Source organism: Peromyscus maniculatus, chromosome 21, assembly GCF_049852395.1.
Source record: "Peromyscus maniculatus bairdii isolate BWxNUB_F1_BW_parent chromosome 21, HU_Pman_BW_mat_3.1, whole genome shotgun sequence".
NCBI classification, from domain to species: Eukaryota; Metazoa; Chordata; class Mammalia; order Rodentia; family Cricetidae; genus Peromyscus; species Peromyscus maniculatus.
In genome coordinates, this window is record NC_134872.1 from 2,502,002 (window position 1) to 2,528,587 (window position 26,586).

Here is a 26,586-nt window from a genome sequence, read left to right on the forward strand (position 1 = left end):
ATAAATGTAATGTAGACTCAAACCATAAATCCTTGAGTCACCACTGGGGGCAGCACCAGGATTCTCAGAGCCAGAGGGAGAGGGGAACTTGGGCAGAACACAGATCCAACAGGACAGACTGAGATGAGACCCTGTGGATCCCTCCTCTCTGCCCATCCTACAACCCGGGTTATATTCTGAAAGATGGGGAAGGAAAGAACCTCAGGGAGGGGCCTGGAAGGAGGCAGGAGCCCAGGAGACTGAAGTTCATCTCCTCAGCCCACAGTCTCCTGAGTGCAGTGACTTACTTTGGCATTGATGGTACAAGGATGGACAAACACCTCTTAACGCTGTCACTCAGGGAGCCCAAGGGATAAGGAGGCAGGGACCACTCACAGGAACAAGAACAGGCCTAGTCCTCCATACAAACTAAAAAGACAAGAAATAAACAGAGAAGTTTGGGGTGAAGAGCCATGGCCAGGTCAGAGCCCAGGCTGACCTGTCACAGCAGCCCTGGCTGCTCACAATCCTGGGGACAGGACAAGGCCCTGTCATCCCGGTGTCCCTGTGATCACAGACTCTTAGCATGTGGTTCAAGTGATGAAGAGAATAGAGCCAGGAGGTGACAGAGCTGAGGAGTGACCATGTCACAGCCAACAATGGACTGAGTTCCACCTGGGCACAGTGCTGTTCACACTCAGCTCCCACAGCCTCATCTTGTCCACCAGATACACACAGCACAATGAACACAGATTCTGGAAAGTTCTCCACGCTGCCATTTATTTCCTCCACAAACTCTAGGTATTTCAATCATTTAATTTGCCCATCAATCCACCTGTCAGATCAAGGACGTGAACATTCAAGTTCACATTCAGATTCTTATTTTCTTTCTTTCTTTCTTTTTTTAATATTTATTTATTACATATACAGTGTTCTGTCTGCATGTATCCCTGCAGGCCAGAAGAGGGCACCAGATCTCATTACGGACAGCCACCATGTGGTTGCTGGGAATTGAACTCAGGACCTCTGGAAGAGTTGCCAGTGCTCTTAACCACTGAGCCATCTCTCCAGCCCTCAGATTCTTATTTTCAGTGGGGAGTCAGGGGCTGCAGCTCAGGGCAGCATGGAGGTGACAGGATGGAGATGTCCCCTCCTGCCTGCTGGACCAGGAAGGTTGGCTGTGGAAGGGAACACAGGAAGTGCAGGGACAGGGTCCTGGTGTGCAAGGGGGGGGGGGCTGGGCTCCCCAGTTCTTCACATTGATCCCATAGGGTCACACGGAACATCAGACACTGTTGCTGAGAGTGAACTGAGGGGCTCAGGACGTCACAGGAGAGACCTGAGCACATCTCTGTCACTCTGAGCACATCTCTGTCACTCTGTCAGGCCGGGCAGCTGTCTTCACGCTACAAACAAGAGATATGAACAATCACTGTGAAGACAACACCCCAACAACCCACCACTCACTCAGAGGTGATTCTGGGAGTCCCTGAACCCCAATCATGTCCACTTTGCCCCTCCCCAAATCAGTCCCCAGAGTGTCACCTGTACAGTCTGGGAGAGACACATCAGAGCTCTGGGCACTGTCCCTGCCTAGGGTAAAATTATATATATATATATATATATATACAGAGAGAGAGAGAGAGAGACACAAAGAGAGAGAGAGAGAGACACAAAGAGAGAGAGAGAGAGGTATAAACAAGGCACCCAGAAGATTTCACTGGATGAGCTATTATTATTGGCTGACTGAGCCCCCCATTTGTCCAGCTTCACCCCAAGGGCCTCAGGGACAATCCTGCTCCCCACACTTACCTTAAGCTGCAGTATAGTTCCCTCCTTTTCCACCTGTGAGAAGAAAAGCTGTGAGAGACCAGGGAAGACCCTGACCCTAGGAATTTTCCAGAACTGACAGCATACCCAGGTCAGAGACAGGAGCAATGAGGGGTGTGGATGTTTCCCATTAGTGAGGCAGAGCACACTTCTAAAAGGGGCTGAGAGAGAACCAGACCTGCCCTTTCCTACCTGTGTTTCTCCTCCTCCACCACACAACAGCCCCCAGAGCTACAATGATCACAGCTACAACAACAGCAATGATTGCCCAGATGTGGACAGTGGACTGAGGAGGCTCTGGAAGGGAAGGACAGGAAGGGACGGTGAGGGTCATGACGCCAGCTCTCAGCCCTGACCCTGCTCAGGGTCTGCAGAAGGCCCCAGCTTTCCCTGACCCCAGCTCTGCACCCACACCCTCCTTACTCCATCTCAGGGTGAGGGGTTGTGTCAGCCCCTCATGGACCACATGGCATGTGTATCTCTGCTCCTCCCCAGAAGGCACCACCACAGCTGCCCACTTCTGGAAGGTTCCATCCCCAGAAGGTCTGGTCTCCACCAGCTCCATGTCCTGAGTCTGTTCCTCCTCCTCCCTCTGCCAGGTCAGGGTGATGAGGGCAGGGTAGAAGCCCAGGGCCCAGCACCTCAGGGTGACTTCTCCTTCAGGGCCAGGATGATGTGTCACATGTGCCTTTGGGGGATCTGTGTGGAAGATTTAAGAAATTCCTCACTTAACAAGATAAACTGAAATCTGCAAAGACAAAGTCAAACCAATGCTGACACTAAACTGTGTCTGTTTGGACAATTCTGTCATCACACTCGTGACCTCAGGTAGAGCTGGTCCCCTCATCACAGAACTGCACATTTTCCTGGGGGGACTCAGTAGCTAAGAGGGAATCCACGTGAGCCAGCAGGTCAGCATGGTCTTCCTCATGTGATGTTCTACAGCATTAGTTAGGTAGTAAAAGAAAGAAGGAATGGAAAATAATTAACTTATGTATGTGATTAATTGATATCAAAATAAGAAATCAGGTACAAGGCCTACATGAAGGGTGCCACCAACTCCTGCTGCCACCACTGAGGCACAACCACTGTGGCCATCTTGCTGACCAGCATAACTGTCTGTCCAGTGAACAGCCATCACCAAATGCAGCAGAAATGTGGTGAACCTCTGACACTCAGCCAGGGAAAATGAGTCCCCAAGCCCTGCCTCTGGGGACAAGATACAAGGTATTGTCACCAGGAGCCCTGGAAGTGTGCTGTGGAGCTCAGGGCAGCACTCCCTGGGACACAGCGGTGCTCACAGGGGTGTGTGGATTGTCCCTGTCACTCCTGTCCTGGAGCTGCAGAAGACCCTGTCTCTGAGGAAGTTCAATTCCTAATCCACTGAGCAACACTGTGACTTGTTGGGACTGAGGGAGAGCAGGAGGACTCTGGATGTTAATATGGCAGAAAATAGTCTAAGCTCACAGGAGCCTTTCTAGTGTAAAGGAAACACTGACATGTTTAATTATCCAGATTAGCAGTTCCCCCTGGCTCCTGTGGAGACTGATACAGATGATAACACAAGAGAAGAGAGAAGCAATACCATGCCAGTGAGGAAGAAAAACTGACTAAAAGCAAAATAATATCAGAGAGAAAGGAACCTGGATAATTTAGTATTCATCCAGGGTACACCAAAAGTGCTCACGTGACCATTCTAGGAACAGACGTAATTGGGGTGTGAGGGATGCGACCTCACCCACAGGAATCTGGGGGAAAGTATCCTTGGAAGTTCTAGAAACTGGAAGCAGCCTAGGGTAGGGGCGTCCATGTCTCCCATCAGGTAAAGGAGACTTCTGGTCTGACGTGTAAGGCTGACACACTCAGATGACAGGACTCAGTTTCCACAGACCCTGTTGTGAGCAGAGACCCCGGCCTGGAGAGGCCATGGCTGACAGCGGCTGCAGACTGCAGGAGCCACTGTGGTTAGGTCGGGGTCTCCTCTCCCTCCTCTGAGACAGATTTGCAGCTGCCAGGGAGAAGGCTGAGCCCTGGGGATCAGTGCGGTCCCTGCCATGCTGGATCAGGAGACCCAGGGACACTGTCTGCCCTGAGACAGGGGCATGACCCCAGCTGAGGGGTTTCTTCTTCCCCAGGACTGAGCCCAGCCCGAGGGCAGAGGGAGGAGCTGCCCGCGGCCCTGCACCTGTGCGCTGCAGCGCGTCTTTCCCGATCTCCAGGTATCTGTGCAGCCACTCCACGCACGCGCCCTCCAGGTAGGCCCTCAGTCTCTCTGCATAACCAGTCTGTTCCCACTTGCGCCGGGTGATCTGCGCCGCCGTGTCCGCCGCCGTCCACGTCGTCAAGTCGTCGTTCAGGACGAGGTAATCGCGGCCATCGTAGGCGAACTGACTGTACCCGCGGAGGAGGCGCCCGTCGGTCCCCACGTGACAGCCGGTCATCCACTGGTAGGTGTGAGAGTCTGCGGAGACCCCGCGGTCAGCCACGCCCACCAGCCCCGCCCCGTGGCCCCGCCCACCCGCGGACTCCCCTCAACCGAAATGGAAACAGGGTCCCGGTCCCCGACTCCTCCCGAACCTCGGACCCGGGACCCGGGGCGACTCCGGCCCGGACGTAGGGACGTGGAGGGGTCGTGACCTCCGACCCGCGTCACTCACCGCCCTCGCTCTGGTTGTAGTAGCCAAGCAGGTTCCTCAGGCTCCCTCGGAAAATGTGCTTGGCGTTCTTGGCTCTCCGTGTCTGCTCCTCCCAATACTCCGGCCCCTCCCGCTCCATCCACGGCGCCCGCGGCTCCACCCTCGGAGTCTCCGCGTCGCTGTCGAAGCGCACGAACTGCGTGTTGTCCACGTAGCCGACTTCCACGTACCGGGGCTCCCCGAGGCCGGGCCGGGACACGATGGTGGAGAAATACCGCATGGAGTGCGAGCCTGGGGGCGGCGCGCGGTGAGACCCCGACCCTCCTCCCGGGACCCCGGGCGGGTGCGCGGGCCGGGAGGGGAGCAGGGCGCGGGGCTCGGGACGCGGTGGAGAAGGGCGGGAGGGTCTGGCTGGGCGACCCGGGGACCCGGCTTCCCCGGGGCCGCCCCTGCCCTCCCCGCAGAGTCGTTTCCCTCCCGACCCCGCACTCACCCGCGCGGGTCCGGGTCGGGGCCAGGGCGGCCGCCAGCAGCAGGAGCAGCGTGCGCGGAGCCATCGCCCCCATCTCGGATCTGGGGCGTCTGAGTTCCGCGGGCTGCGGGGACTTTATAACCCGTGACCGCGGCGACGCTGATTGGTTCTCTGGGATCTCGGCACCCAATGGGGGTGAGAACAGGACAGTTGTCATCAGTGTCCGGGCAGAAGGACCCGACACAGGTCAGGAGCTGGAGAAGTGAAACTGGGCACCTGGGAATTCCCAGCCCTGGGCTTCCACCCCAGACCTCACCGCCTGGGGACTGAGACTTTGCTGAACCCTGTGCTGCGGGACGGAGCGCTGTGTGTCATGGTGTCTCTGAGCCGCCTAAGGACAACTGTCTCCTCAGGTTAGTCTAAGAGCACGGAGTTTCCAGATAAAATACACACAGCACTTAAAATGAATGTTCACGGAAACAGGTGCTGTCGGAGTCCTGGTGAGGGTGTGGGGCTGCCGTGGACACCAGCATCGGGAGGTGACTGGAGTTTTCACAGCTCTGGTCAAGCACTTTTGACCCTGTGTTATCTGTGACTCTCTGTGCTGGAATCCCACTCACCTCTGCTTTCACTTTCTACTTCAGTTAGGTGTGGCTGGGATTTGAAGACATCAAGTCAAAATCGACAGAAAGAGAAGATTTATAAATTTAATTTTTCTCCACACTATTGAACAGATGAAACCTCAAATCCCCAGTGTGTACCTCTGCCATGAGAATTACCTCTGCCCAGTGTCCACACTGCACAGGCCTGAGGAACTCAGAAGTCAACTGTTACCAGATCCAGGGTCCCACCGGCCTGTGACATTCAACTCCCTGATCTCATCAACTCATAAACTGTGAGTGAAGGTTGTAACTTGTCTTTCTCTATCCCACCAGCAAGCTCCCAAATCATGACATGGAGACTTATTAATTATGAAAGCTCACTCTATAGATTAGGCTTTTTTCTAGTTAGTTCTTATAACTTAAATTCACCCATATATTTTAATCTACTATCTTTTTCCTGGCTTGGTTACCTTTACCTTATAAAGCCCATGCTGCTTGCTCTTCATCCCTGACGGCTCCTACATATCATGCTTCTTCAGAGTCTGCTGATGACTCTGTCCTTCTTCTTCCAGAGTCCTCTGGGCTGGAAATCCTGCCTAGCTTTTGGCTGTTCAGCTTTTTATTAGACCAATCAGAGTGACACTTCTTCACAGAATACAAAAAGATTATTCTACAACATTTTCCCCTTTTTGTCTAAATTAAAAGGGAAGGTTTTAACTCTAAGAATGCAAAACTAGATAACAACTAAGACTAATTATCATAGAAGAAAAACATTTACAGTGTCCATTCCATTAATATTTGGCAAACTTAGAAGAAAACATTCCATTATCTATCTTCTCTTGATGAATCCAAAGTTTTGTTCCTAATTTATTTTCTATCATGACTAGGGGAAATTGTAACTATAACTATTTAGTCTTCCACTCCATCAGAGACCTGAGAAGGATATAATATTACCTGAGTAAACAGGAAGTGCTGAGCAAGCAACTTTGAAAACTATAAAATGACAGAGACATCTGGCTGCCTGGTCAGTCACTCCAGAGTTCTTCTGTAATGCTAGGACATACATCTTCAGTCTACAGGTCCAGATTATCTGACAGACTTTTCTGTGAAGCAGAAATTTCTGAAAGACTCTCCCACTTTGTCTTGGCAAAGTTCAGCCATCATTTTCCATTGTGTCCTGTTGCTGGAGGGCTTCAGTCAGTAGAGCATGGGACTCTTAATCCCAGGGTCGTGGGTTCATGCCCCACATTGGGCGCCATTTGTTGCTGGAGGGCTTCTCTCCAGGCTCCACCAAGCCCCGCAGTCCCACAATCCATTTATAAAATAATCACTCAGATGCTTATATTACTTATAAACTGTATGACCGTGACAGGCTACTTGTTAACTGTTTTTTTTTTATCTTAAATTAACCCATTTCTATAAATCTATACCTTGCCATGTGGCTGGTGACTTACCGACGTCTTTACACGGTGCTTGTCCTGGCGGTGGCTGCAGTGTCTCTACCTCCTTCTTCCTGTTTCCCCAATTCTCCTCTCTCCTTGTCCCGCCTATACTTCCTGTCTGGTCACTGGCCATCAGGGTTTTATTTATATAAAGCGATATCTACAGCAGTGTCCTGCTTATCCAATTTGTACAGCATACTGTCAGTAGTTAAGACAAAACCAGTTTCTTGCCGAAATGGCTATTCTTGCTCTAAGTGGACGTTTCTGTGTCCAGCCAACAACTTTCAAATACCCAGCAGCCACTTCTGTGGTGATATTTTATTTGTACTGAAATGTTATTTTAATTTTATGTTAATAAATAAAGTTGCCCTGGGGTCAGAGCTATTAGAGCCATAGTAAGAGCGTGGTGGTTAGAAGAGCTAGGTAGATTTCTGTGTGTTCAGGGATACAGCCAGTATTGGAGACATACGCCTTTAAGACCTGGAGGGCGGTACTTACAGGCAGTGATGAGGCAGTCATGTGGTTGGGTTTACAACCAATGAGAAGGCAGAACAGAAAGATTATTTAAATAGGGACACAGGAAGTACCTCCCTCTCTCGGGAAGCTAGGAGCACTGCAGGAGGTAAGATTTTATCTCTGAGCTCTGACCTCTCGGCTTTTCTCTTTTACCTTGGCTCTGTGTTTCTTATTTTAATAATACGATTGGTTACATCTACATCTGGCGCCCAACGTGACAAGAATCCATTAAAAACTGCTTGGGGCCGGCTCCCTAGCCGGAGCAGCCGGCTCGCTAGCCCCGGCCCAGGTCTGGGCTCAGGCTGGACTGTGAGCTGCTTGCTTAAAGCCAGTGCTACAAACAGCTCAGGCCTGCCCTGCTAAACAGGGCCCCTGCCTGTAAAGCCAAGCCTTGACTCGGCTCAGAGGGAACAAGTGGCTGGCTTTAAGCTTTAGCCGGCTACCCCTTCGCTTTCACTTTCACTTTCACTTTCGCTTTTGCTTTCTCTCTTGCTTTCTCTCTGTCTCTCTGTTTCTCTCTCTCTCTCTCTCTCTCTCTCTCTCTCTCTCTCTCTCTCTCTGGATTTACACCTAGGACTCTAGGTGGCTGTTTTGAAATTCGCTCGGATTTCTACTGTTCTACGCAGATTTGGTAAGTCATAAAGGAAACTATTTAAAAGACAAATTTTTTCCACATTTAAAAAAATGGGTTTCCTGTGTACATTGGAAGAAAATTGGGTTTTGTTTGAAATTTTAGGCAGTCTGACAATGGAACAACTATATGAAAAGATTAGTATTATGGGAATTATGCAGTTAATCACCATGCTTATTCTCATTTTACTATTTAAAAAGATAGTCGATTTAAGTGCCAGGATAACAGCTTTAGAAAAACCTGTTAATTTTAACAGTGAAGTTGGTTCAAGTTTGGATCATAAGGTTACAGAAAGAAAGCCTGTTTTCACACAATCATCCTTAATTTATCCTGTAACCGTACAGCAGATGCCTGATCAAATGGCTACACAAAATATCTGGGCTCCAATTGAACTGATGGATTTTAAAAGGTTTAAGGAGGCAATAGTATCTTATGGCATGCATTCCCCATATGTAAAGCAAATGTTAAACTCTTGGTCAACATATAATAGGATTATACCACAGGACTGGCGGGACCTTGCACAAGCTGTTCTGGAACCCAGCCAGAGAATTCAATTTCTGACTTGGTTTAAGGAGGAAGCTAGAAACGTAGAAACACAATGGAGGGATAAAGGAATACAAGTTTGTCAGGATCAGCTTATTGGAGAAGGCCAATATGCTTCAATACAAACACAATGTTTATATGATGTTCAAACCGTAATTTTATGTCGAATGGCAGCCTTGAATGCATGGGACAGAGTTGATGAACCAGGAAAAAAACATGAGTCATTCACAAAGGTTATGCAAGGCCCTAAAGAATCTTTCACAGATTTTTTAGAAAGACTGGCTTCAGCAGTAAACAGAATGGTCTCAGGATCAGAAGCTAGTAAGGCAATAATTGAAGCTTTGGCATTTGAGAATGCGAATGCAGCATGCAAAAGAATAATCAGGCCGTTAAGGGCAAGATCTGCACCTTTGGAAGATTGGATTAGAGAAACAATTAATGTTGAGGTTGATGAGCATGATACGTGGGTAGGAGAAGTAATTTCAAAAGGTTTGAGGAGTGTTAGATGTTTTGGGTGTGGAAAGCAAGGACATTTTAAAAGGGACTGTAAACAGGTCAATCCTAGAAGCAATGTTTCTTCAAGGAACAATGGCAACAGAATGCCCCTTCCTTCTGGAGTATGCAGAAGGTGTGGTAAGGGAAAACACTGGACCAACGAATGTAGATCAACAAAGGACAGACAGGGTAATCCTTTGCCTCAGTTTTCGGGAAACTCCCGGAGGGGCCTCATGCAGGCCCCCATAGCAAAACCAGTTCAAACCTTTCCTGCAGCTGTAGAGGAAATCCCTGCTCTGAGCGATTAAATAACCAAATGACTATTGGAATAAATCAGGCTGGTCAGGATGATGAAAAAGAGAGAATAGAAAATTCAGGAGAAAACATAAAGAAAATTTTTTGGCAAACTTCTATTAATGAACAGAGACCAAAATTAACGATAAAAATAAATGGTGTTTTGTTGTCTGGTCTGGTAGACACAGGTGCGGACATTACCATAATTGCACCAGAATTTTGGCATCCAGCTTGGCCTCTTCAGGAGGTAAACGTTCAACTGTTAGGAATTGGGACATTATCTGGAGTGAAACAGAGTGCAAGATGGCTGGAATGTATAGGTCCAGAAGGACAGAGAGGAAAATTAAAACCATATGTCGCTAACATAGCTATGAACCTGTGGGGTCGAGACTTGTTGCAACAATGGAATACTCAGATTAAAATCCCTCCAATCTCAGAAACAAATCATAAACTAGCACATGTTTCTGAGAGAAATATTAGAAGGCATTATTTTGAGTGGTCACCAGCCATCCATATTATACAGGAACAGGGCACAACAACTGATAATCTTCCAAAAATACCAACAGCTCTACCTTTAAAATGGTTAACAGACAAGCCTGTATGGGTTCAGCAATGGCCTTTAACAACAGAGAAACTCCAGGCTTTAGAAGAGCTGGTAGAAGAACAGTTAAATACTCAGCATATTGAACAGTCAACCAGCCCTTGGAATTCTCCTGTATTTGTTATTAAAAAGAAATCTGGTAAATGGAGAATGGTAACAGACCTTAGAGCAATTAACAAAGTAATTCAGCCGATGGGCTCTCTACAATCTGGAATTCCTTTGCCTACTCTGTTACCAAAAGGATGGCCTCTCATAGTTATTGATTTAAAAGACTGTTTCTTTTCAATACCCTTACAAGAAAAGGACAAAGAAAGATTTGCTTTCACAGTGCCTACTTATAATAATTCTCAACCGGTTAAAAGATTTCAATGGAGGGTCCTCCCACAGGGAATGTTAAATAGCCCAACTCTGTGCCAATATTTTGTACAACAGCCATTGGAAGTGATACGTAAAAAATTTCCTAAATCTATAATTTATCATTATATGGATGATATTTTACTAGCTGACTCAAATGCAGATACTTTAGAAATAATGTTTGAAGAAGTAAAGAAAATTTTGCCTTGCTGGGGATTACAAATTGCTCCTGAAAAAATACAAAGAGGAGATTCTATTAATTATTTAGGATATAAAATAGAGCTACAAAAAATTAGACCCCAAAAGGTGCAAATTAGGAGAGATAGACTACAGACTCTTAATGACTTTCAAAGATTATTTGGAGATATTTCTCATCTACGAACTATTGTTGGGGTAAAAAATGATGAACTGACTAATTTGTTCAAAACCTTAGAAGGTGACAAGGACTTAAATAGTCCAAGAGAATTATCACCTGAAGCTGAGAAAGAATTGGCCTTGGTAGAAAAGAAAGTACATGAAGGGCACGTGGATCGTATTGATCCAAAGCTGGATTGCATTTTGGTTATTTTACCTTCTAGGCATTCCCCTACTGGAATATTAATGCAGAGGGAAGATATTATATTGGAATGGATATTTTTACCAAATAAACCAAATAAAAAATTAAAAACTTATGGGGAAAAAATCTCTGACTTGATTTGGAAAGGAAAATTGAGACTTCGTCAATTAGCAGGAATAGACCCAGCAGAAATTGTCGTACCTTTAACTAAGGAGGACATTGAAAAATTATGGACAGAAAGTGAACCTTGGCAAAGAGCTTGCAGTAATTTTTTGGGAGAAATTAACAGCAAATATCCCAAAAGCAACAGAATTGATTTTATAAAGAGAGCTGATTGGATCTTGCCTCGAATTGTACGGCAAAAACCCATATCTGGAGTTCGTACATTTTATACAGATGCCAACAAACAAGGAAAGGCAGGTTACAAATCAGAAAATTTAAGTAAAGTGGTACAAAGTCCTTATAATTCAGTGCAAAAATCAGAATTGTATGCTATTCTGTTGGTATTAATGGATTTTTCAGAACCTCTCAACATAGTAACTGACTCTCAGTATGCTGAAAGAGTGGTATTACATATTGAGACTGCAGAATTTATCCCTGATGCTTCAGAATTAACTTCACTATTTATTCAATTACAAGATACAATCAGGAAAAGGAGTCATCCTTTATATATAACTCACATCCGATCTCATACTGGTCTGCCAGGCCCTCTAGCACAAGGCAATGATGAGATTGATAAATTATTGATAGGAAATGTGCTGGAGGCCTCAGAATTTCATAAAAAACATCATGTCAATAGTAAAGGTTTAAAAAAGGATTTTCCCATAACCTGGCAACAAGCCAAAGAAATAGTAAAGAAATGTCCTACTTGTTCCTTCTATAATCAAACACCATTACCAGCAGGATGTAACCCAAAGGGTACTCAGAGGAATGAAATCTGGCAGATGGACGTGTTTCACTTTGCAGAATTTGGAAAACTGAAATATGTACACCACACTATCGATACTTATTCAGGATTTCAATGGGCAACTGCTCTGAGTTCTGAAAAAGCTGATTCTGTAATCACTCATTTGCTAGAAGTTATGGCCATTATGGGTATACCTGCACAAATCAAAACTGACAATGCTCCATCATATGTCTCTGTTAAAATGAAACAGTTTTTTGCTTATTACAATATAAAGCATATTACAGGTATACCACATAATCCTACAGGTCAAGCAGTTATAGAAAGGTCAAACAGAACTCTAAAGGATATGCTAAATAAACAGAAAGGAGTAACAAAAACCCCCAGAAATAGACTGCATAATGCTCTATTAACTTTGAATTTTCTGAATGCCAATGAGAAAGGAACAACAGCTGCAGAGAGACATTGGGTAATAGAAAAAACTACAGAATTAAATCAGCCTATATACTTTAAGGATGTGCTGACCTCAGAATGGAAGCCAGGGTATGTATTACGTTGGGGACGAGGTTTTGCTTTTGTTTCTATAGGAGAAGATAAGCTGTGGGTACCATCAAAATTGATAAAGGTTCGATTTGAACAAGAGAAACCTCTTAATTAGAGGAGGTGATAGTTCATCAACCAGCATGAACATCCAATTTAAACTAACTTGTACCTGTAACACATGTCTTTTCATTTAATCAGATAATAACTTGCCAAAAAGGAACATCCCCAAAATTAGTCTTGGGGGAAGGTTTTTGTTTTTGTCTTTTAGGAGAATGAAGGTTAAGGAATCTGAAGGACACAAGACAAATGAGACAACTGAAGAAAAGGGACAAATCATCTATCCCAGGAAACAGAGTATATTGGAGTATATGGCATATGGGTATATATTATCTAAAAAATTTTATGTCTTCTTAAATGTTTGTTTCTGCTTTTCTCTAAAGATTTAACACTATTGGTTTTCTAATAGTCCCAGTTCAATTAAAATTTAAAGCTGACTTTGGAGTTGGAGAATGGCTCTCTCCTTCTTTAAACTCAAGCATGTTGTTAAAATGAAAATACAAACTCCCTGTATCATGCCAGAATAAAAGAGCCATTTTCTGCTATGGGACAGGACAAAAGCCAAATTAATTAAGGGACTATTCTATTACTAATCTCAACTCTTTGATTCTATTCTGATTCTTTAAACTTTTCTTAAAGTATAAATTTTATATCAAAATTTACAAGATTAATATATATATACATTTTAAACTTTGTTAAGATATGAATGGTCATATAGAGTACTATCTAATTCTAGAAAAAAGGCTTCAATTAGCTGCATATATATGTCTTTGTGTTCGAGTCTCTTATCAGTTTTCTGCAGGAAATCATGGCCAGGCCTAACATCAACTGAAATCTCCAGGAAGAAGATGGGGCCCAACAACAACAACAACAACAACAACAATTCCACGTGGACAATAATAATATCACTAAACTGACAAACATCATCTACAGATCAGCTTTGAACTACAAGGTGCTCAGAGCAATTTTGAGATGACTAGCTGAGATGATCCAGTCTCAAAGACTACTTAAATAAGGACTTGAGATAAACCCTGAACTTTGGCAATACACATGGACTGGATAATAATGAAGGATATAGTTACCTTTCCTAGAATTTGACAATTAACCTAAAATTTTTCTTTCAGGATAAAGATAACTTCGCCCATACCCAGCAGGAAGCAATTTTAAGAATATGACACCCACATTGCCAAAGAAGTGGTGTGGGGCGGGTAGTTTTTTGGTTCTTTTTAATGGGTTTTGGGTCTGGGATAATTTTCATTATTTAGGGGGATAGGTTACAAGTTGTCAAGGGTTAGGAAAAAGGCTAAGCAAAGGAGATTAGATTTAAGGTTCTTGTTTAAAAAAAAAAAAGAAAGAAAGAAAAGAAAAGAAAAAGATAATTACTAGTTTTAAATACTTTACATTATTACCAACTATTAGAATGTAAAGAAATGAAAGTTAGTAGTTATAGACATTACAATAGAAATTGTAGTCATATTAGATACGTTTTAAAAATTGAGCAGATACGTTTTAGACAGGTCATCTTCAAACCCTTCAGAGATCTACAGAATATGGCATTTAAAATGTTTTAATAACTTAGAAATTTTTCTTTTTTGAGACATGTCGGCTCCTGGCAGTACCAATCTACTTCAGAGAAAATATGGGCATTGAAGAAACTGCATATGGAGTTAATTTTCATTGTGGCAAAAGTTAGCCACTGGACAACAAAGTATCCTCGTATCAACAGGACAAAATGGACAGACAGAACACGAAACAAAGGACTACCGATTCCTGCCAAAACAAGTGTGGTTATGGCTTTATCAGACGGCATCTTCTGAGGCCTGGACAATATGGCACCATCCCTGAAGTCGCCTTCACAATCTGGAAAAGGTACAGTGCCCTTTTCTTTGAAGGCAGCTGAACAGGCAGTGGGCCGATGGCTTCTGTTGTGCAATGGAACAGCAACTGAAAGCTCACGCCTCTCAATAGTAGACTGGCATTTAATAGAGGGATGTGGAGAAGGGCATGCTTAGATGAAGCCATATATACACAGCCAAGAAGAATGGACAGCTGAATTCAAAAACCGTCAACAATTTCCAGAATTTAAAATCCTGAATCATGACATGACACAAGTGGAATTCAGGTGTTTCTGGTACATGGACTGCTCTCACCCAGTGTGAGGTTGAACTGTTGACCTTGTGTACAACCTACTTCACAAATGAGTCTGTCAGATACCATAAGCCTATAGGCTGAAGATGATGCCCCAACACTGTGGAGAAACCTCAGGTGACTGTCCAGGCAGCTGTCTGTTTCTGTCAACTCACAAAAATTTTGGAAGTTGCTTTTGTGCACTTCCTGTTTTTATTTTTGTTAGCTAATATTATTTCCTTCTTGGGTCTCTGAGGGAGTTGAAGATTAGTTAGTTATAGTTGAAGATTAATTAGGATAGAAAGTGAATTAGATACATTTTGGACTTACTAAAATAGGATAGATAAGGGAATTATTTTCTCTGATTTGTCAAATACAAATGGACTAGACATCGTTTAGGTATTTGTTACTTGTATATATTGTATATAGTTATTGTACTTTTGTATATAGTTTTTCTTTTGTTAGTTATAACCTTTTGCCTTTTTTCTTTTTATTAAAATAGAAAAGGGGAAATGTGGTGATATTTTATTTGTACTGAAATGTTATTTTAATTTTATGTTAATAAATAAAGTTGCCCTGGGGTCAGAGCTATTAGAGCCATAGTAAGAGCGTGGTGGTTAGAAGAGCTAGGTAGATTTCTGTGTGTTCAGGGATACAGCCAGTATTGGAGACATACGCCTTTAAGACCTGGAGGGCGGTACTTACAGGCAGTGATGAGGCAGTCATGTGGTTGGGTTTACAACCAATGAGAAGGCAGAACAGAAAGATTATTTAAATAGGGACACAGGAAGTACCTCCCTCTCTCGGGAAGCTAGGAGCACTGCAGGAGGTAAGATTTTATCTCTGAGCTCTGACCTCTCGGCTTTTCTCTTTTACCTTGGCTCTGTGTTTCTTATTTTAATAATACGATTGGTTACATCTACACACTTCCCAAACAATTGACTCAGAGGCCAGCACTGAGGAGGCAGAGGCAGGTGGATCTTTGTGAGTTCGAGGCCTGCCTGGTCTATAGAGCGAGATCCAGGAAAGGTGCAAAGCTACACAGAGAAAACCTGTCTCGAAAAACCAAAAAAAAAAAAAAAATTAATATTACTTATGAATGCTTGGCCGGTAACTCAGGTTTATCCCTAACTAGCTCTTACATTTAAATTAATCCATAATTCTTATCTATGTTTAGCCACGTGGCTTGGTACCATTCTCAGTCAGACATTCTCATCTTGCTTCCTCTGCATCTGGCTGGTGACTCCTGACTCCACCCTTCCTCTTCCCAGAATTCTCCTAGTCTGCCCACCCTGCCTATACTTACTGCCTGGCTGCTGGCCAATCAGCATTTTATTAAACCAATCAAATAAGAAATCTTTACAGTGTACCAGAGCATTATCCCACAGCTCTTGTCACATTAAAAGCAAACTCTATATGGAGTTTCTTCGATACCCATCGTCTTCTGTGAAGTAAATTGGTTCTGCCAGGAACAGATGTATCTCATTGTCATGAAAAGTGTTATGTTATTATAACATTTTAAATGTCATATTCTGTAGGTCTTCAAAGTGTTTGAAGATCACCTATCTCTATAAAACATCTCTTTATGACCTTGAAAGCACACCTAACATGACCATATGTTTGATTGTTATCATGACTAAGTTAAGGCATTCCTAAAGTACATAGGTTGGTTTAATTCAGGAGTCCCTTCCACAGTCCAGTGTCTCTCAGCAGCTCTAGTTTGTTCATTAGCAATCAAAAAATTCAAAATTAATAAAGTACCATATAGCTCCTTGTGTTATCATTGTTCCCATCTTTACATGGCTTATTCTTTTTTATTACTTCTCTCTTTAAAGACTTTAGATTTAAAAACTGCTTATTTTTTATGACTGTATTTTCTTTTTCTTAAACTTATGCCCATTGTTAAACACACTGTAACCTGTTTAGAGATTTTGTCTGTCTGAACCTGCTTTACTGTGTATCTGTAACCTTTTCTGTCTGCATGAACAAAACCTTAAACCCCCGAGTAACTTAGCTCATGGTTCACTGGTGTCTCAAGCCTGCATGCAATAGCCACAAGATGCATTTCTGTACCACATGAGAGACTGCAGAACTAGGAAGCTGTGTTGGCTTCATTTTTGTATGTTTGGAACCTTTTTTAAAGCTGTCTCAGGTCTTATGTAGAAATATGTGCCTGGATGTTGAGCATCATTTGTAGTGGGACTTTCTCTGTCCCTTCTCCCAAATCACAACATGGATACTTATGATTAATTATGGAAGCTCGGCTGATAGCATAGGCTTGTTTCTAACTAGTTCTTATAACAAATTAACCCATATACTCTAATCTAATGTCCTAGTTTGGGTTTACTGTTGCTGTGAAGAGACACCATGACCATGGCAACTCTTATAAAGAAAACATTTAATTAATTAAGGGATGCTTGCTAACAGTTTCAGAGGTTTAGTCCATTATGATCATGAATGGGAGCATGGCAGCCTGTTGGTAGACATAGTGCTGGAGCTGAGAGTCCTCCATCTTGCAGGCAACAGGAAATTGATTGACTGTCACATGAGGGAATCTTGAGAAAAAGAGACCTCAAAGCTGGCCCTCACAATAACACACTTCCACCAACAAGGCCATGCCTCCAAATAGTGCCACTCCCTTTGGGGGGCATTTTCTTTCAAACCATCACATCTATGTTCTATTTCATTTGGTTTTTCAAGACAGGGTTTCTCTGTGTAGCCCTGGCTGTCCTGGAACTTAATCTGTAGACCAGGCTGGCCTCAAACTCAGAGATCTTTCTTCCTCTGCCTCTTGAGTGTTGGGATTAAAGGCGTATACCACCAGGCCTGGCTTTCTTTTGTTTTATGAGACAGCTTTCCACTGTGCAGACCTGACGTATGTGGGCTTCATGGAATCTGTTTCTTTGTCAGGCACTGTCTGGACACCCCTCAGGCCCTGGTTCCAATGTGGACCTGGTGCCACTGGCTTAGTTTTCCAACAGCCTCCCTCTGTGAACTTCAGATCACTCTCCTCAAACTTGGCCTTGATGGCAGTAGGTGGAGCTCGGCAAGGACTAGCATGGGCTTTTTCCCTAGCATAATATTTTTACAGATTATTATGCACCCAGATCACACTCCGTTTCCAGTCCTCCCAGGTATACCCCCAACCCTTGTGATCTCACTCCCCCAAAAAAGAAAGAAAAGAAAGAATGTGGTGGTATTCTAATTGTACTGAAATGTGATTTTGATTGTATGTTAATAAATAAAGTTGCCCGGGGGTCAGAGCTATTAGAGCCATAGACAGAGTGTGGCGGTGGTGGCACACGCCTTTAATCCCATAGATCTCTGTGTGTTCAGGGATACAGCCAGCATTGGAGACATATGCCTTTAAGACCTAGGGGGCTGTACATTCAGACAGTGAGGAGGCAGTCACGTGTTTGGGTTTACAGCCAATGAGAAGGCAGAACAATAATACTATAAAAAAGACGTACAGACGGGAAGTAGCCCTCTTTTGGGAAGCTGGGACACCGCAGGCGGAAGGGTGAGATTTTAGCTCTGAGCTCTGACCTCTCGGCTTTCTCTTTTACATTGTTTCTGTGTTTCTTATTTAATAAGACGGTTGGTTACATCAACAAAAGAAGAAAGTTCAATTTGTGTTACGCATGTGCTCACCCAAGCATGATCAAACTTGTTGTAGAATATATTTTAAGGTGTGTTTTATGGTGGAATTGTGTTCCCCAAAATGTTGTGCACCCTAATAAACTTATCTGGGGTCAGAGACAGAACAGCCACTAGATACAAAGGCTAGAAAATGGTCGTACTCACACCTTTAAACCTAGCATTCCAGAAGCAGAAATCCATGTGTTCAAGGATACAGACAGGCATGGTGACTCACACCTTTAATCCCAGAAAGCAAGCCTTTAATCCCAGGGAGTGGTGGTAGAAAGCAGAAAGGTATATAAGGCATGAGGACCAGAAACTAGAAGCATTTGGCTGGCTAAGTATTTGGCTGGTTAAGCTTCAGGCTTTGAGCAGCAGAGTTCAGCTGAGATTCATTCTGGATGAAGACTGAGAAGCTTCCAGACTAAGGAAACAGGATCAGCTGAGGAACTGGTGAGGTGAGGTAGCTGTGGCTTGTTCTCTTCTCTGATCTTCCAGCATTTACCCCAATACCTGGCTCCAGGTTTGATTTTATTAATAAGACCTGTTAAGATTTGTGCTACAGTGTTGCTTTTGTTTATGTTGCATTTGTTTAACTCTGTGAAGCTGTGTTACTGTGCTTTTCTAAAACACCTAATGGTATAATAAAGAGCTGAACACCCAATAGCGAGTCAGGAGAGAAAAAAAGGCAAGACTGTCAGTCACAGAAGATAAATAGAAGGAGAAATCTGGGAGAAGATCTAGGAGCCAGAGAAAGAGGAGGACAACATCATGAGCCAGTCACCTAGCTATACAGCAAGCCACAGAGTAAGAAGAGTGAGATTTACAGAAGTAAGAGAATGAGAAAATCCCAGAAGCAAAAAGGTAGACAGGGATAATTTAAGAAAAGCTGGCAAGAAACAAGCCAAGCTAAGGCCAAGCATTTATATTTATGAATAAGCTTCTGTGTGTGATTTATTTGGGAGCTAGGTGACAGGCTCTTCCAAAGAGTAAAAACCCCCAACAATATTTTTGATGAACCAACATGGAGCTTGAATTTTCATAGTACCTGAGAAAGCTTTGGGGAAAAAAAAAAAAAAAAAAAAAAAAAAGGACATGGCTCCTTTAAGAGTTTCTGCCTATTGGCAAGCTCTTGAGCAGCTAGTATGTTAAGTAGGAACAAAAACTAAGTAAAAATGACTTCCACAGCACAAGCATAGACATTATTGAACTCTAGAAGGTTTAATGCAATTCTCAATCAAACCTCTAACCAGGCTGAGAACTTTAGGCTTGGCTCTAAGGACCTGAGAAGTGGGCAGAGCCAGCTGAGAGCCACATGTGGAGGATCTAAGTGTAGATTAGCAGTTTAAAGTTTGCTCTTGGTCAAAAAAAAAAAACTAGAGATTCACAGTAAAAAAGATCCAGATGGAATAACCTCTAAACAGGTTCCAGTGTGTTTAACAGGTATGTAGGCTTAAGAAAAGAAAAATGGTATAATCATAGAAAGAAAATGAGTAGTTTATAAAATAAAGTCTTTAAAGAGTGTAAAAGAAAAAAACATATAACATGGGAAATACACAGGGAGTCTGCATTCTGTATGTTATTTTATTGATTTTGGATTTTCTGGTTGTTGAAAAGCAAAGGACAGCTGCACAGAGACCTGGAACTGAAAGACGGACTGTTGAAATAAGTCAGCCTATGTACTTTAGAAATGCCTTAACTTTTAAAAAGTCAAAAAATATGTTTGTCAAATGGAAATAAAAAATGCTGTGGAGTTTTGTTCCCACATGAGATGAGAGGTTATGGATTCCTTCAGGGTTAATATGGGTCAAGTGTGATCAAGGGAGACCTCCTGACTCTTGACAGGTGATATCTATCAGCAAAGGTTAATGCTGGTTTTCCAGGACTTGATCATTATCTCAAAATTTTCTCAGGGACCCCAAAAGATGCTTTTACCCAAAAGGATGCATGAAGCATTTTAGAGTAAACTATGCCCATATTCCCAAGAGTGGGGGTGGTATGGTGATATTTCGTTATTTGGTGGGTTATGGATGTGTGTTATCATTTAGGGGATATAGGAATGATAGGATAGAAGGGTTGTTGAATTGTTGAATCTACGTTAAATAATGGGGTAGATTATTGAATCTATTATAAACTACGGGACAACTATTGATCTCAAATATTTTGTAAGGATTGATAGAAATTTAAATTAATTTTCATTACAACACACTGTATACATATATTTCTACTATTGTTTAAGGGATTTTTGTATATTGATATAAATTTAAAGTTATTTTTTGTTATACTGTATATATGTTTCTACTCTTGTCTAAAGGGTATTTGTATATTGATACAAATTTAAGTTTTTTAACTACATATTGTATATGTGTTTCTACTGTTGTTTAAGGTATTGTAACTATGCAGTTAATTTAAAAACATAAAGTTTTAGTTTTTGAAAGCTGTTATTAGAAATTATATAGGACAATCAGAAACATAGGTCGGTAGTTAGTCATTTTTAACAATGAAATTTATAGATATGTTTTAGATAGATGGTCTTCAAATATTTCAAAGACCTATAGAATATGGCATTTAATATATTTTGTTAATTTGAAGCTTTTTATGACAATGGACACATCTGCTCCTGGAAGCACCAATTTACTTCTGAAAAGATGATGGACATTAAGGAAACTCCTTATGGAGTTTGCTTCCATTGTAGCAAGGTTCACTGGGCAAAAAACTGCTCTTGCTTTTGACTTCTGACAATGTGCTGTGCAGACTGGACATTCAGGACACACAGGAAAAAGTCTGTTGAACTTTGCCAAAACAAAAATTCTTGCTTACAGAAGAGTCTGCTAGATATTCTGCAGGACACAGAGGAAAGCAACTGATGAACTTTGCCAATACAAGGCAGGACAGTCTTTCAAATTCTCTGCTTCACTGAGAAGTTTGCCTGATACTCTAGGCCTATAGGTTGAAGATGGATGCCCCAACATTACAGAGGAACTTTGGTGATTGTCCATATAGTGAGATGTCTCTGTCATTTCTAGAGTTTATAGATGTTGTTTGTAAAGCACTTTTTGTTTATTTAAATAATATTATATCCTTCTAGGGCCTTTGATGGAGTTGAAGACTAAATAGTTGTAGGTGCAGTTTTCCATAGTTATGATAGAAGGTAAATTAGGTGTAAGATTTTGGATTCACTTAGACAGGATAAATAATGCATTATTGTCTCTGAATATGCTAACTACAAATGGACAGAATATTGTAAATGTAATTTTACTTGATAACTGTTTTTGTTGTATATAGTTTTACTTAGTTGAAGTTAAAACTTTTACTTTTATTTAGATAAAAATGGGGAAATTATGTAGAATATTATTTTAAGGTGTGTTGCTTTTGTTTATGTTGCATTTGTTTAACTCTGTGAAGCTGTGTTACTGTGCCTTTCTATTCTGTTTTGTTTTGTTTTTTGAGACAGGGTTTCTCTGTGTAGTTTTGTGCCTTTCCTGGAACTCACTTTGTAGACCAGGCTGACCTCGAACTCACAGAGCTCCGCCTGCCTGTGCCTCCCAAGTGCTAGGACTAAAGGCATGCGCCACCACCGCCACCACCTCCCAGCTACTGTGCCTTTCTTAAACACCTGATGGTCTAATAAAGAGCTGAATGGTCAATAGTGAGGCAAGACAGAAAAAGAGGCAGGGCTGTCAGGCAGAGAGAATAAATAGAAGGAGAAATCAGGGAGGAGGTTCAGGAACCAGAGAAGAAAGAGGGGCCAGGTACCCAGCTACAGCCAGCCGTGAAGTAAGAGTAAGATTTACAGAAGTAAGACAAGCCCAGAGGCAAAAGGCGGATGGGATAATTTAAAGTTAAGAAAAGCTGGCAAGAAATAAGCCAAGCTAGGGCCAGGCATTCAGAGGAAGTGTTTTAATTTGTTCAAACAGGTCTTTAAAGATTTAACTTATTTTTCAATCTATTCTTCTCTCATATCTTACATCCCAGCTGCAGTTCCCCTCCCTCTTCCCCTCCGAGTTCCCCTTCCCTCAGCCCCCCATCGACCCATCCTGTTTCCTTTCTGTCCAACAAGCCTTGTGCACATGTGAAGAACATGTGGAATTACACTGGGTAAGCTGTAAGTGTGAGCTCATGTGTCAGTCAGCTTCTGCATTTCCCACACAGGCCCTCAGTGTCCCCAGTGTGGGGACACAGCCTGTCCTGAAGGAGGCTCACCAGCACCTCTGTCCCACAGCAGCAGGAAGCTGTGCAGAAAGCAGGTTAGTGTCTCAGATCGTCCTTCTCCTCACCTGACCTGTGACACCAGCCTCTCAGCCTGGATTTGTTTCACCAAATCCAAGGGTTTGGAGGTTTCTTCTGCCTTCAGCTGCATCCCATGTCCTGGACAGGCAGCCCCATGTGGGTGCAGTGTCCAAGGAGACCACAAGAGGGCGTAGGTACCTTGAGTTGGAGTTCTAGGCAGATGTGAGCCACACCTTCACACACAAACATGGTGCTGGGATCACAACAATCATCCATCTTTCCAGCCCCTTGAAGATATTTTTAAATGTCATTTAACCCTCCTGCACTGGACACCAACAACTGACACATCAATGAGAGAATGAGACTGTGACAAGCTGCAAAGTCACATGTAAATGAGCTGGGGTAATGACATGACTGACATTTGGTTGATTGTAATGAGATGGATTCCAATTACTGACCTGTTAAAATGTCTAGAAAATGCTACTTTTTGGTGTTTTTTGTTTTTTCAAGACAAGGTTACCTATTGTGACTGTTACCTTTTGTTACTGTTACATTTTGTTACTATTAGTTTTTGTTATTGTTACCTTGTGTTACTGTTAGCTTTAGACAGAAGTGTTTGATTCTTATCTAAGTTCTTCCAGAAGAGGGTCAAGACCTTTGCAAAACTTAGTTCTGAGAAGACCTGGAAACCAAGATGTCTCGTGACAGAATTGCTTGGGCATTTGGTTCCTTCAAACAACTCCAGATAAGAGTTCCTGGTGTGTGGAAACGGACTTGCTAAGAGGTGTAAATTGTGAAACAATAAAAAAGGCCTTTTGTGAAGCAACAGGCAGTCAGTTCACCAGAGGTTGTTTCCTCGGCTGCTGCTAAACCTAAAATTCTTCCATGGGCCCGTGCAAAACAGAGCACAAACAAATAAAATTCTATTTTTGCGTAAAAAAAATTTGATTTACACCAGTGCAAACACGAAGCAAACAAAATTTTTCAAAAGCTAAGATGTAAATGTATTAAGCTAAGACCGTGAGACACAAATATTTTAAGATAAAATGTGAAATGATCCAATTTATGTTCATTTCTATTTATGTCTGTATAGCTTATGTGTGAATACTTTTTGAAGTGGTTATAAATTCAATTGTAGACATTCCTCAGTGCCTTGGGAAATTTCAATCCTAGGTCACTAAAGACAGAGGCTCCTATGGCCTTATCCCTTATCCTTTCTGGATAAAAGGCTGTGGATGGGCCCAGTGGCCTTCCTTAGAGGTGTCCTCGGCTGGCAGTAAGATCCTGTCCTATGTGGAGACTTCAGGATTCTCTTTAGTTTCAGACCCTGAAGGTTCATGATCTCCTTCCTCAGATGCTGTATCTCCAAACGATTCCTGGGCCAACTAGAATTAGATAAAAATAGAAGTTGTACGAAATACCCAGCACACACCAACAGTAGCAGGGTGCTGAGCAAGGCCACGAACACCAGCAGGTTTGTGGCATCTTACAGCCAGGGTGGTGGACTGTGTGGGTACTTCAGCAGCATGCTGCTCCTTCTCTGTCCACACTGGTCCATGGATGTCTGAGTTAGGGTTTCTGTTGCTGCAAAGAGACACCATGACCACGACAACTCTTATAAAGGAAAACATGTAGTTGGGACTGGCTTACACTTTCAGAGGTTTAGTCCGTTATTGTCCTGGCGGGAAGCAAGGCAGATGCAGGCAGACGTGGTGCTGGAGAAGGACTGAGGGTTCTTCCATCTTCATCTGCAGCAACAGGAAATGATCTGAGACACTGGGTATCCTGAGCACATGAGAACTCAAAGCCCACCCCTACAGTGACACACTTTCTCCAACAAGGCCACACCTCCTAAGAGCCCCACTCCTTTTGGGGGCTAATTTCTTCCAAACAACCACAGTGGACTTCAGCATCTTCTCAACCACCCAGGAGTGTATGACAAAGGACGTCAGCTCCTCCAACTCCAGGTTCAGTTGCCCTCTGTAGGCGTCACTGGCAGATGTTTGTTTTGAGATAGGGTCCTCATATGAACACACATGTGTGAAGCCGCAATATTGCTTCAATACAGTTGCTCCTGTCTGCACTGGAAAAAGACTCCCAATGGGAGCCCGTGTCTGAATCCAGGACAGCAGTGACCCTGTCTACACCCCATGTGTTATGTGTACACACTCTTAAGATAAAGGTTAATAAATAAAATACAGTCTTTAAAGGCAAACAAATGCCCACAGGCTTTGAAAGGTTCCCACACTGAGCTCTGTCATTACCCTGAGTTCAGTTGAAGAGTAACTAAGAAAACCCCAAACCAGGGGTTCCTCACGGGAAAAACAGTGACACCATTCTGTAAGGTGGCACTGGACAGATGGTGACAAACAGATAGAATAGGAAGATATTACCTGCTCTTCTCATTGTGATGGCAAAATACACAACAATAGTAACAAGGAGATATTATTTATTTTGGCTCATGATTTGAGGGACAGTCCATCTGGGGACGGCAGGGTGGCAGGAGAGGTGTGAGATGTGCTGGCAGAAGTGTGAGGCAGTGGTCTCATTTCATCACAGGGGAGACGGGAGATGGAGCCTGAGCAGATCCTGAAGGCACAAGCGAGTCACATGAAGAAGTGACCATGTGTCTATGGTTTCTACTCCTGCTCTGGCTTTCTGTTTCCCACAATGCACCTCATGGGGTGTGCCCTGTGATCAGCTGTCTGAAGAAGAGAGGAGGGCTGGATTGACAGGTTCTGCTCACTGCACAGTCACCATTTAAAAATGGACAGCTGCTGTATGACAGCCCATTTCCAGGACAATCCTGAACAAAGATGAAGGAAATCTTCACAGAGGCCAGAACTTTTGGCAAGGCAAGTGATTGTACATGGCTTAGTGGAGGGAACTATGGCCAGGGTTAGAAACACATTAGCATAATCACCAGGGGGAAAGATGGGGGGTGCGTGATGAGCCAGTTTCTCAGGATACATCCCATCAGCTCCAGCTGGTGATGTTTCCTGACCAGCGATGACACGATCCACGAGGAGCACATCTCTAGTGCGGGGTATCCCGGCCGTGATCAGGAGCTGCTCCGAGAGCAGACTGCTCTTTTTCAAGCACCCTTGGTCCAGCTGTTCATATTCTCAAGGATGTGAATTCCATCCCAGTGGGTGCAATCAGCTGCTTCTCCATTGCTGAGAACCAGCAGCTGCACAGGCCATGAAGCAGAGGCCTCACCAGTCCCTATCTGTCCCTAAAAGCCTGGGGTTCCTGGTGAGCCAGTGGCCTTCAGCCTCCAAGGAAGTCCACAGAAGCTGGGTTCTGGTGTCACTGAAGAATGGTGGTGGCAGCTCTGAGGGGTTTTCTGGTTCAAGGGCATCTTGGCCGTCGGGAGCCAGAGAATACCACAAAGTCACACCATGCAACAAACCTCACAGAGAGACTTATTGGGGAGAACACAGAATGGTGGCTGCTTTGATGGGGACAGAGACAGCAGAGGACCTGGTGGAGGGGAGGGCTTTTACAGGGTTTGGAGCATGTGCAGGGAGCTAGAGAAAAAATATACAGTGTGGATGGACTTATTGCTATATTGCTTGACAGCAGCTTTGAGAAACATTGTTTGGCAGTTGACCCTGAGTTGATGGGGTAGGGATTATCAAGTCTTGGAGCTCTGAGACAGGCCAGGGCCAGGGTGACTTTCCACTGACCTGTTACTGCTGGACCAGCCTGACTCCATCTTACTGACAGAAGCCATTTTGTTATAAGGTGAAAACATGTTCATTTCTATTTGCTGCAAATTCAAGCTTGACTGTGCTTAACCTGTTTCTGGATTTGACATGCCCTCCCCCCTCACACACCTGTGGAGTTTGACTCACAGCTTGGTCAAACCTTGATAAGATGTTCTGCCAAATGATTAGAAAATGTTCAGTCAAGTCCCTGCATAACCAAAATTCCTCTGGGAAACCCAATCCTTGAAAACCCCCCAGTCTTGCAGGGTTTTTGGACACTGTAAACCCTACTCTGTAGATACAATTCTAAATGGTCTTATTAAATGAGAAACACAGCCAAATAAAGAGTTAAAAGCCCAGAGATTGAGCAGTAGCCAAGAGCTAAGACCACCTTATCTTACCACTTGCTGCTGTCTTTCCCCTGA

At 43.4% G+C, this 26,586-nt stretch overlaps 1 protein-coding gene and 1 long non-coding RNA gene across 3 annotated transcripts; one reads left to right on the forward strand and one right to left on the reverse strand.

Moving 5' to 3' along the window:
- Positions 1-729: 729 nt before the first annotated feature.
- On the reverse strand, positions 730-5,050 carry LOC102915160 (H-2 class I histocompatibility antigen, Q10 alpha chain-like). Of its 2 annotated transcripts, XM_076558187.1 has the most exons (8): positions 4,939-5,050; positions 4,467-4,736; positions 3,995-4,270; positions 2,233-2,508; positions 2,002-2,106; positions 1,792-1,824; positions 1,525-1,572; positions 730-1,385 (listed from the first exon to the last, which is right to left on the reverse strand). In XM_076558187.1, exons 1-6 carry the CDS (start codon positions 5,009-5,011, stop codon positions 1,793-1,795), a joined length of 1,032 nt encoding a protein of 343 aa, XP_076414302.1. In that variant the 5' UTR covers positions 5,012-5,050; the 3' UTR covers positions 730-1,385; positions 1,525-1,572; position 1,792. The 2 variants fall into 2 exon arrangements, with proteins under 2 accessions (XP_076414302.1, XP_076414303.1); XM_076558188.1 differs by lacking the exon at positions 1,525-1,572.
- Positions 5,003-15,457, forward strand: LOC121826323 (uncharacterized). Its single transcript, XR_013046837.1, has 2 exons — positions 5,003-5,330; positions 5,652-15,457. It is a non-coding gene; the product is annotated as an uncharacterized LOC121826323 (long non-coding RNA).
- Positions 15,458-26,586: the final 11,129 nt, after the last annotated feature.

What these genes read in the sequence shown, in the direction of transcription:
- LOC102915160 (XM_076558188.1), bottom strand. Translation starts at nt 5,011, where the DNA reads ATGGGGGCGATGGCTCCGCGCACGCTGCTCCTGCTGCTGGCGGCCGCC. An exon ending in ACCCCTCACCCTGAGATGGA is followed by an intron (nt 2,107 to 2,232) that starts GTAAGGAGGGTG and finishes CTTCCCTTCCAG; the next exon opens with AGCCTCCTCAGTCCACTGTC. An exon ending in GTGGAGGAGGAGAAACACAG is followed by an intron (nt 1,825 to 2,001) that starts GTAGGAAAGGGC and finishes TTCTTCTCACAG; the next exon opens with GTGGAAAAGGAGGGAACTAT.